This window comes from Castanea sativa, chromosome 7, assembly GCF_040712315.1.
Source record: "Castanea sativa cultivar Marrone di Chiusa Pesio chromosome 7, ASM4071231v1".
Lineage (NCBI taxonomy): Eukaryota > Viridiplantae > Streptophyta > Magnoliopsida > Fagales > Fagaceae > Castanea > Castanea sativa.
Window position 1 is genome coordinate 8,315,193 of NC_134019.1, and position 11,213 is coordinate 8,326,405.

Genomic DNA, 11,213 nt, shown 5'->3' on the forward strand with positions numbered 1-11,213 from the left:
TTTAATCTTTCTTGCGACTCTACTTTATATTGATGGATCATTGTAATTTTTAAAACTTTATTTTGGGTCCATACTTTTTGTTTTTGTATTTTTTAGTTCCCCATTATAAGTAGTATCTCTCTTTCTCTTCTAGTTTCGGCCTTATTTTTGTTTGAGTTAATACTTGATTATTTTGGAAGTAAGAATTTGAGTTTATATCAAAACTCAATCTTGACTGTGCTAATTACAGACCAACACTCGGTCCATTTTGGTTTGTTTCAGTCCACTTCATCTATTCGGTCTGGTTTAGTCTACTTCAATTCACTTCGGTCATTTTGGTCTACTTCAGTCAATTCAGTGTGATTTGGTCTACTTGGTCCCGTTCGGTCCATTTGGATCACTTCTCTCAATTTTGGTCCATTTGGTCTTCTCTGGTGCTGTTCAGTCCACTTTGGTCCATTTTGCACATTTTGCCATAGCGTCTCCGATGCCAAAGTCAATATATGGAAGCTCTTTGCAAAAGAATAAATTAATACAGCAGTGTAACAATAAGTATTTCTAGGTGTTTCTGTATCTCATCCTGGTGCTGGGAGGGTTGTTTTTGGGTCCATACTTTTTGTTTTTGTATTTTTTAGTTCCCCATTATAAGTAGTATCTCTCTTTCTCTTGTAGTTTCAATTTGATTTTTGTTTGAGTTAATACCTGATTATTTTGGAAGTAAGAATTTGAGTTTATATCAAAACACAATCTTGACTGTGCTAATTATAGATCAACACTCGGTCCATTTTGATCTGTTTCAGTCCACTTCATCTATTCAGTCTGGTTTGGTCTACTTCAATTTACTTCGGTCATTTTGGTCTACTTCCGTCAATTCAGAGTGATTTGGTCTATTTGGTCCCGTTCGGTCCATTTGGATAACTTCTCTCAATTTTGGTCCATTTGGTCTTGTCTTGTCCTGTTCATTCCACTTTGGTCCATTCTGCATAATTCAGTTCATTCAGTTTTCTTCGATTTATTCGGTCCAATTTAGTGTACCTACTTAAAAATGAAAAAAATAGGGCAAAATTTGCCAAACAGTATAATTCTGAAAAAAAATTTAGGCAGATGGCATGCGTTCAAACTTTATTAGTTAGTTGGACTCTTTTTTGAAAATCGAGTACAGTAAAATCGACTTTCAGCCAAAATCGCCAAAATCGAGTTTAATATACTCGACTTCCTATCGAAAATTAGCTCTAAGATGGATAAAAAAGGAAGTCGAGTATAGTAAACTCGATTTTGGCTGGAATTTTGGCTGGAAGTCGATTTTGCTGTACTCGATTTCCAAAAAACAGTCTAACTAACTAATAAACTTTGAACGCATGCCATCCGCCTAAAATTTTCCCAATATTATACTGTTTGGCAAATTTTGCCGAAAAAATAGGGTTGAAAGTACTATCAATTATTTAAAGAATATAAATTGTAATAATATGACAAGTTCCTTAAGGGATATTATAACCCTTCTCTACGGTCAGCGTGCAGTGTGCTCTGTGTTTAGCAAGTTGTCCTGGAACTTTCTTTAATGATACTTGGAGGGCGTTTGGATCCCACGTTTGCGTCCCACGTCCGTGTTTTGCTTCCTCTTTTTTTTTTTTTTTTTAAACCCAGCCGCAAGATTTGACTATTCAGCTATGAACAGTGCACAAATGCACTGTTCATGGGTCCCACAAATTTAACTTTTCAGCAATTTTTTCATTAAAAATGGGTCCCACAGTACTATTCATACATTTAAAAATTATTTTGCTACAGCGTTTTCAGTTTCAGCAAAATAAGTTCTATCCAAACCGACTCTTAATATCAGAGCATCGCTTGGTTTCACCGCTAGTTACAAAGAATATATTCAACACATGAAAGCCTGGTTGTGCAATCCTTACTTCTCTACACACTAATATATATTGTGATTAAGAAGCTAACCTTTAATATTCTGTGAACTTACTGGCTTGCAATTGCAATGGCGGCACGAGACAATCCCTTGAGGAAGTTGGCAGATGCAATCGAGGGGCTTTCCAGTAGTGTAAACTCAGAGAATCCACACCTCAAGATCAGTGATGTAGTTCATGTTGGCCGTCTCAGTACTCCTTCCATCTTCTTCCTAGGAATCGCTTTTAAGTTTGCGGACTGGGAGCTCCAAAGCAAGGTACTGTGAAGTGTGAACCCATATAATTACTTACCATTAATATCTTCTATAACATTAATGTTTCTGAGGTTTGCTGTATTTTCTTTGTTCTTCATCATACACTACTCTAACTCTGACAACTAATGAAAGGTGAATGATCTTGAGGAAGCCTCGAAGACATACGACACAGTACAGGCTTTACTGGAAGCTGAGACTGAAAATGGATCTGCCAAAAATACTGGTAGTCATAGCAGAAACCTGGTGCGGCTTAAGCGTGTAATTGACTTGGTGAGGGTGATGCTGGAGCAAGTTCTTGCTAGCGGGTATGCCAAAAATACTCATGATTTCGGTTTAAAAAACCATGTAACAAACACTACCTATAAGAATAATGATAATAATAATAATAATAATAATAATAATAATAATAATAATAATAATAATAGTAGTAGTATAATTTTTCACATAAAAGTTTAATACACACTACCCTTGCTCCCAATAAAAAAAAATTTAAGAGATGTGAAAATAATTGATATTTTTTTTTCCTTTCAGAGATGGATGAATTGCATATATGATTCTAAAAATAAATAAAAAAAGAAGAGGAAAAAGAAAGGTGGTGTGAATTGCATTTGTTATTAATGCTTTAAAACCATGCAAGTTAATAACGGTAGCGGAAAAAATGGAAGTTAATTCGTATGCCTTTAGGGAGGAATATTTGTTTTTAGAATGTGAGATTTACCTAAATACTAATATTGAGACATCTATTTTCTTTAAAATAAATTGAAAAAATTACTCAGTTTAAAAGTTTTAAGAGTATACTAGTAAAGTGATACAATTAACATTGATCTCACTTCATCTCACTTCCTTGATTGCTTTTCAATTCTCAGCATTTCTTTCTCTATTCTTCTTAATATTTAAAATTTTGGTTTATAACAAAATCCCAAATTTTAAAGTGGTGAAAAAGCGAAGAGATATAAAGGAGAAAAAAAAAAGATTTAAAGTTAAGAAAAAAAATATAAATAATTGTTGAGCTACCACACCAACAATTTTATTCATTAAAAATTAAATAAAAAATAATTCTTTATATGATTAACAAAAACATTTTACATTTGAAAAACATTTTCAATAAAATATTTAAGGTGTTTGGTGCAACATTTTAATTTTTCACGTACAAACCACCAAAACCAACGCCTTAGTCACTAGAGTTAGCTAGACTACTTACTTCTATTATCGGACCACTAGATCCAGTGATCAGATCAACAACCCTGCCCATTGAACCGGTGACCTAGCCACCAGATAGGGGGAGAGCTATTATGTTTTTTTGTAAAAAAATTTACTAAATTTATTAGGTGAAACCTTTTACAATATTTTACAAAGGATTTCACGGTTAATGAAAAATATTTTCAAGTTTGATAAATTTTGCAATGACACAAATATAGTAAAATGTTGAAACCCACAAATTATCTAAAGCACCTATGATAGACCCATCGAATTGAAGCTTAAAAAAAATTAGAAAGAAGAAAAAAAATAATAAATAAAAACTTACCAATTTTAAATTCTATTTAAATTTTTTTAAATAATAATAATGCATTTGACCCACTTTCCATAAGTCATCATTCATATGTTTTTTTTTTTTACCTCAACTTAGTTAATGTCCTCAACATTCATATGTTTATTACCTCAAACATCACTTAGCCATAATTGTTGGTGGTAGTTTCTTTTTTTAGGGGGAATGTTGGTGGTAGCTTTAACAATTAGAATAGAAGCTTTGTGGATAATTGTCCTCCCATGAAGGCCATTAAGGCCACTTTCTCATTTGCCTCTTGTATTTTGTTAGGTTTTAGATCCTTGTAAACTAGATTGTTTAACCTAATTAATTAACCAAGTGAACACTTAGGTTTATTATTTAATTCTAGGTTAACACAATAAAATCATATCATGTAAATAATGTGAAAATATAAAGAACACGACAATATGATAACCCAGGAAAACCAAACCGGTAAAAAACCTAGGGAGGATTTAACTTCGCTATCCTTAGGGTAAAAAGAAAATCCAATATGAAAGAATTGAAGTTTGTACAATAGAACTTAGACCACTAACATCCTATTGCTACCTCGGGTAGAAAACTTACTACCATGATCACATGATAGCTCTAAATCCACGGACTACTTCTTTCCTTGACTTTTGCAATATAAGCACACACACTTGTGATAAAAAAAACACAAAATCTCCTGTCTGTGACTCTTAGACCACCCTTGAAGGTTTAGATCATTAGCACCTTTGATGACTAGAGAAGGCAGCAACTTCTACAACACCAAATCTTGAGATTCTTCAAGGAATAATACTGGTAGAAGATATGAGAGAGTTTTTTGGGTACAAAACCCTAGATACAAAAGAGACACACTCTTCTCTCTCTGAAAAGCCTTTTAAAAATGTGCTTAGGGTTTCTTTTATATATTAGTAGTGTTTTACTTGAAACCCAATACGTTTAAGTAGAGTTTGGGTTGAAATAGAATTCTGTAGATAGGCGTTTCGATCAGTTGAAACTGTTTCTCGATTGGTCCAACCAGACAGATTTCAAATTCTTCTTTCTGCAGCTTGTATGTTCTTGTATCTTGACTTTTTTTTTTTTTTGACATTAATCTTGACTTGAATCACCTAGAGCATTGTCTAATAATACCTATAGACTCTAGGATCTATATCTAGACAAGTTTGTGTTTACGATTTGCCAATTGTCCTAAACTTTTAGAATCTAACAATCTCCCCTTTTGACAATTTGTGACAAAACTTATATACAATATGAAATGCGCAAATACAAGAACATCCCAATACAATAAAATGCCCAAATGCATCACAAATCCCAATCTAAGACTCCTATCCTAGAAGTTGCAAGAAGAGGTAGAATGTCTTGATCAGAATGTACCTGTCTTTCCTGAAAACACTCAAAAGAACACATCAACGCGTGTGTGGAAAGAAAGACATATAAACGAAATGAAGCACAATATAAAAACAAAAGTAAACTAACCCTCCCCCTACGTTAGATACATATTATCCCCCTTTCAAAAACAATTTTATCTCCCCCTAAACAAAACATTTTAAAAACCTTCAGGATTCCCACAGTTCATCTATTTCTCCCCCTTGTTGTCACGTATTGAAAAATACAACTCAAACAAAGAGTAAACAAAAAACATACGCAACAAAAGTCAAGAGAAAATAGAGAATCAATGAAACAAATGAATCCAGCTCTATAGAGAATAGAAGCAACTCCCCCTATGAAGAGCAACAACTCCCTCCAAGAACAACAAAGGTTAAAAACAAGCTTCTCTCCCTATAAAAATAGGAAAAACAAAACAAGTTTTAGGAAAAAAAAATAGTTTTGGGGAAAATTTAGGAGGTGGGGAAAATATAGACACACAAACCAAACTTAACAACTAAGTTAAGGATGCACATGAAGAAAAATATTCTCTCTTTCAATAAATGCAAACTTGACACTATGTGTCCCATAAACAGATGGTCTTTTGAACTCAAATCAAGTAGAGAAAATATTTGAACAATTATTATCCATCATATCTCTTTAGAATAATATTTTCTACAGTTCACACATAAAAACAGCATATACTAAATTGTACAAAACTCAAAAATTAATCAATCAATTTTTAAATCAAGTGTATGCATGTTATGTGTGAAAAAAATGAGAGATATAACTGCAAAACTGCAAGGTGGATACAAAAAACAATGCTATGCATGTGAATCATAAACATAAATGATGCATAAAATTTTTTTTTTGTCAAATATTTAAAAACTAAAATTTTTTCAGTTTTGATCGATTGAATACCAATCGAGTAAGGTAGAAGCTAGACTTGAAAAATCTGGAAATTTTCGACTGATTGAAAATCACACTCGATTGATCGAAATTCTAAAAAACTGAATTTTTGAAAAACTGCAGAAGATTATGCAAAAACTACTCAAACCAAGGAATTTTATTAATGAAATGCATGAGAATGAGTTTAAATGTTTTAAAAAAAAAAAGAGTTCTTAACTCAAAACTTCAAAAACAATATTTTCACACTTTTTACCCCCAAATTTTCAACCAATGAACATATTTTGTATCAAAATCATAGAATATATAATCTTGGATGGCTAAACCAAATTCACACACAATTTCATGTACTAAGTTAATAAAGAATAACTTGTGAAGTGTGTGCAACTAGTAATAGCATAAGATACATGTGAGGTGATATGTAGATAGTAATTAATCACAATTTCTACATTATTCATCACATAAATTTGAAAGTGACTATCACCAAAAGAGTTACATCATATAACTCCCACATTTCCTAGAAAACAAGCTTGAAATCATGTAAATTATTTATTTATTTTTTATTTTAGCCTTATAGTGTACATGCATTTTTATTTATTTTAAGGCTACACCTTATTTTCTTTTTGTGTATGTGCTACATTTTCTTAAGCACAAAATCTTACGATATGCACTAAGGTGTTCATGATTGGCTAGTAAACAGTGGTGAGATGTTATTTATGCCTTTCTCTTTAGGATTTTTTAGTCCTTACGATCAAAAGCATGTGACTTCAAAATCAAAATCATGTAATAAAAAACTATAAACAACTCCCACACAACATGCACTACATAGCTAAAACTAGCAAAGTGCAGAAAAATAAACTCATCTAAGTTAAATAAGGTACACAGGCATGTTATGTAAAGATAATATAGCCAACCTTAACTAAAAGCACACATTATGCTAAATGATTAAAAATGCAAATGCAATGCATGACAGTGCTTAACTAAGCTATAGAAGATACACAAACAAGAAATACCAATTTCTTAATTAACCCTTGAGTACATGTACAAACTAGTACATACTCACACAAAATTAGAAATAACTTAGCACTTATATAACACATACTATTCAAGTTTCTTCACAATGTCAAGCATGTTCTAAATCAAGAGAGAGATATTATAACTCATGTAATCCTCAAAACAAATAAAACAAGATACAAAATAAAATATTTTTGTCTTTTTGAAAATTTTCAATGTTTTTGGATTTTTTGAATAATCAAAACAACCTAAGAAAATAAAACAACCAAAAACTAAAAGTAAACATGTCTACAAATAATTGAAAGAATTAATCAGGGACAAGTCAGCAACACTCACCTTAGAGAGTCTTTTCTCACCCATATAGCATGAGTCTTCGGTTTTGTAGGTGAAAAACAATAAGAAGCAAAGTGTATTTAAGGGATTGTAAACTTCTTCTGAGAGAGACTAAAATCCTGCAATTTCCCTTCACAAGCTTGAAAAAGATCAATTGAAACAATAGTGTCATTTTTATTTAAATCATCACAATAAAAAACAATAAGAAACTTAAAATTATCCATGATAATAGGGATCAAGGATCAACTCTAGGTATAATAACCTAAATCAAAAGCTAATCCGCTCTGATACTACTTGTACGTTTTTAGATCCCTGTAAACTCGATTGTTTAACCTAATTAATTAAGCAAGTGAATATTTAGGTTTATTATTCAGTTCTAGGTTAACACAATAAAATCATATCATGTAAATAATGCAGAAATATAAAGAACATAACTATATGATAACCCAGGAAAACCAAACCGGTAAAAAACGTAGGGAGGATTTAACCTAGCTATCCTCAAGGTAAAAAGCAAATCCACTACGAAAGAATTGAAGTTTGTACAATAGAACTTAGACCAATAACATCCTATTGCTATCTTGAGTAGAAAACTTACTATCGCGACCACATGATAGCTCCGAGTCCACAGACTACTTCTTTCCTTGGCCTTTGCAATATACGCACCCACACTTGTGACAAAAAAACACAAACTCTCCTGTTTGTGACTCCAAGACCACCCTTGTAGGTTTAGATCATCAGCACATTTGATGGCTAAATAAGGCAACAACTTCTACGACACTGGATCTTGAGATTCTTCAAGGAATAATACTGGTAGAAGATATGAGAGAGCTTTTTGGGTATAAAACTCTAGATACAAAAGAGGCACACTCTTCTCTCTTTGAAAAGCCTTTTAAAAACGTGCTTAGGGTTTTCTTTATATACTAGTAGTGTTTTACTGGAAACCCAATATGTTTAAGTAGAGTTTAGGCTGAAATAGAATTTTGCAGATACGTGTTTTGATCGGTCGAAATTGTTTCTCGATCGGTTGAACCAGACAGATTTCAAATTCTTCTTTCTGTAGCTTGTATGTTCTTGAATCTTGACTTGAATCACCATGAGCATTATCTAATAATACCTATAGGCTCTAGGATCTATATCTAGACAATTTTGTTTTCATGATTTGCCAATTGTTCTAAACTTTTAGAACCTAACATACTTGTAACACTTCTTTGATGAATCTGGTCACATAATGTCACACCCCGAACCCAATTGGGTCCAAAGTATGAGAAAAGAACCATTAAAATAAATTGTAGGGGATTTTTCTGACCCTTCTTTTGTGTTTGTGTTTGTGTTTGAGTGAGAAAGAAGAGGGGCAGCCGGTCAAGAGGGAGAGAGATATTTGTGAGGTTGTGTGGTTAAGAATGAGTGGGTAGGTTGGGGTGTCACGTGTGGGTCTAAAAATCTAACCATTTTTTTTTTCCTTTCTTTCTTTTTGGTGTGTGTGGTAAAGGTTAGGGTTTTACACATAATCTTGTTAACATTAGGGCTCACCTTTATCGTGCGATAAAGCTTTGTAGATAATTGTCCTCTCATGAAGGCTATTAAAGCGACTATTTCATTTGTCTCTTGTATTTGCAACACTTCTTTGATAAATCTGATCACATAAGCTTGTTAACACTTGGGCTCACCTTTATTGTGCTTAACATTAAAGAGATATGTACATGGTTGGTCTCTCTTGCCTTCGTCCACTAGTAAAGGGACTTACAAACAATTTGCTCGTAGATTCCAGTTAGTTTAGCTAGTAAACTCTCTTGTTATTGAATGAGAGATTTAGAAATCAATCCTTGCCAATACAAAAAAACAATTAGTATCTAAGTCTGATAATAAGAAATTATTATTATAGAATGAACATCATAGGTTTGAAATACTATCTTATCTAAAAAAAAAAAAAAAAAAACCTACTTGCTTACCTTGACAAATGAACCTTCCAATCTATGTGAACATCGTGGATTCATCCACTCTATTTTTCTTATTATTGGGCTCTCCCTGTAAAACTTCCTGCCTTGTGTCCTATTTTCAATCTGCTTGGTGAATGGTGATTTTGATATTCAGATTCATGTTATGCATGTAACGAAGTAAAATACTATTATATCATATGATAATATTATTGGCCTTATATGCATACTATTCTCTCATAGATCATTGTTATATTTAAACGTAAATTACTATATAACGCCTTCCACCATGACAGGGGAAATTCACTCGTTGAGCCATTTACAGCAGCTTATGAGCAAGTTTTTGCCCCATACCATGGATGGACAGTTAAGAAAGCTGTGATTGCTGCATTGAAAGTACTTCCTTCTAAGGACCTCTTACTTCCGTTGTTAAATGAAGATGGTAAGTATTCCATCTTATATTCTTAGCTTCTTTCTTTTCGAAATGTTGATAGTATTGTATATTCTTGAAATGAGGAGCAGATAACACACTTGCCTCACGTATTGGGTCGAAAGCTTGAGCACTGAACATAAAGGATACCAGTGTTATGATCCTAATTCCTATTTCAAAAAGACTAGCTATACGATACCTTTTAATTTTGGCTTCTATATAGGAGCATAAAATGTGCAATCAATTTCAACATGTCCCCCTATCAAAAAAAAAAATTCAACATGTCCTACTCTTCCTCTCCTTTCCATCTTCTCAAACTATTGTTGATCCTTATCCTAAGTCTAAACCCCTAAAGCATCTATAAATTATACAACCAATCAATTTTCATCTCAGTATCTTTTGCCTGATTTTCAGATAATAATGTTATTTCCACAACAATTTCACAAAAAATCTTGTGGCAAGTTGTTTTTTGTTACTAGTTCTAAATTGGGTCCACCAATGACATTAGCATTTCTGTTTCAAGATACCAATAAAACACTAGTGCCTAATAAGTTTCATAGTACCGGTCACCTCACTTTCTATCATGCCTTTAGTAACTTTATGCGAGCCATACTCTTATTGTGAGGCCTCCTCTAATAATACATAGTATTTTTCTGAGTTTTCTAATAGTTTAGTTTAAAAATTTGAGTTCTGATCATATCTATTGTTTGACATATGATAATCTCGGTTACACTAGTGGTGAATAAAGTTTTCACTCTAGCAAAAATTGACTTCCTTTGAGGTTAATCATAACAACAAATTCAAAAATCTTTGCATATTTAAAATTTAAATATTTATTAAATGTTTTTGGTTTTGGTTTTGTTCTTCTAAATTTTCTTTAAACTTTATCAGATGATTCAGTGAAGGAGTCTATGCAAAAGTACATTACTGCGTCAAAATCTGTTCTGCAGTACGTGGATAACATCTTCCTATCAACTGAGACTGGAGCTGAGCTGCTTAAGCTGATCTAATTTAAACTCCACTCTGGCAATTTGCTTATGAAGAACAATCAATTTGCTACATAAACAATGTGTGATTCATAATGATGTAAAATTTGATAACTATATGTTTTCTTATCATCATCTCATATGGGATTTGGAATATCTATTTTCACTTACTATAGCAATCTAGCCTACCTAACCACTCGCGTTTTACCTCCTCTCTCGTCATAATCATTCCCGTTAATAAAAAAAAATTTTGGTTTACATTATATTATATTGTACACTTATTGCAAATGTGTACAACGTAAAATTTATAGTACTAGTACAATGTAGACCTATAAATATATACCCTTAACTTATAGCAGGACTACTTATTCAAGTGAGAGGAGTGAGCATTGATCCTGGGGTATTGAATAATTTACACTCATAACTATGCATATTATTTATTGATAAAGTATTTATGTAATATTATTTATGAACTATTAATTTCTCATGTACAATAAAAATATTTACTTCAAGTGAATCTCTACATCATTCAAAATAATTTTTTTTTTATCGAGTATGTTTGTAAAGC

The 11,213-nt window shown here is 32.3% G+C and overlaps 1 protein-coding gene across 1 annotated transcript; it reads left to right on the forward strand.

Annotated features, from left to right (window-relative positions):
- The first annotated feature begins 1,817 nt into the window (after positions 1-1,817).
- LOC142644671 (accelerated cell death 11-like) lies at positions 1,818-10,823 on the forward strand. Its single transcript, XM_075819245.1, has 4 exons — positions 1,818-2,152; positions 2,282-2,454; positions 9,526-9,671; positions 10,551-10,823. The coding sequence occupies exons 1-4, from the start codon at positions 1,967-1,969 to the stop codon at positions 10,667-10,669; spliced, it is 624 nt and encodes a 207-aa protein (XP_075675360.1). The 5' UTR covers positions 1,818-1,966; the 3' UTR covers positions 10,670-10,823.
- The last annotated feature ends 390 nt before the right edge of the window (positions 10,824-11,213 follow it).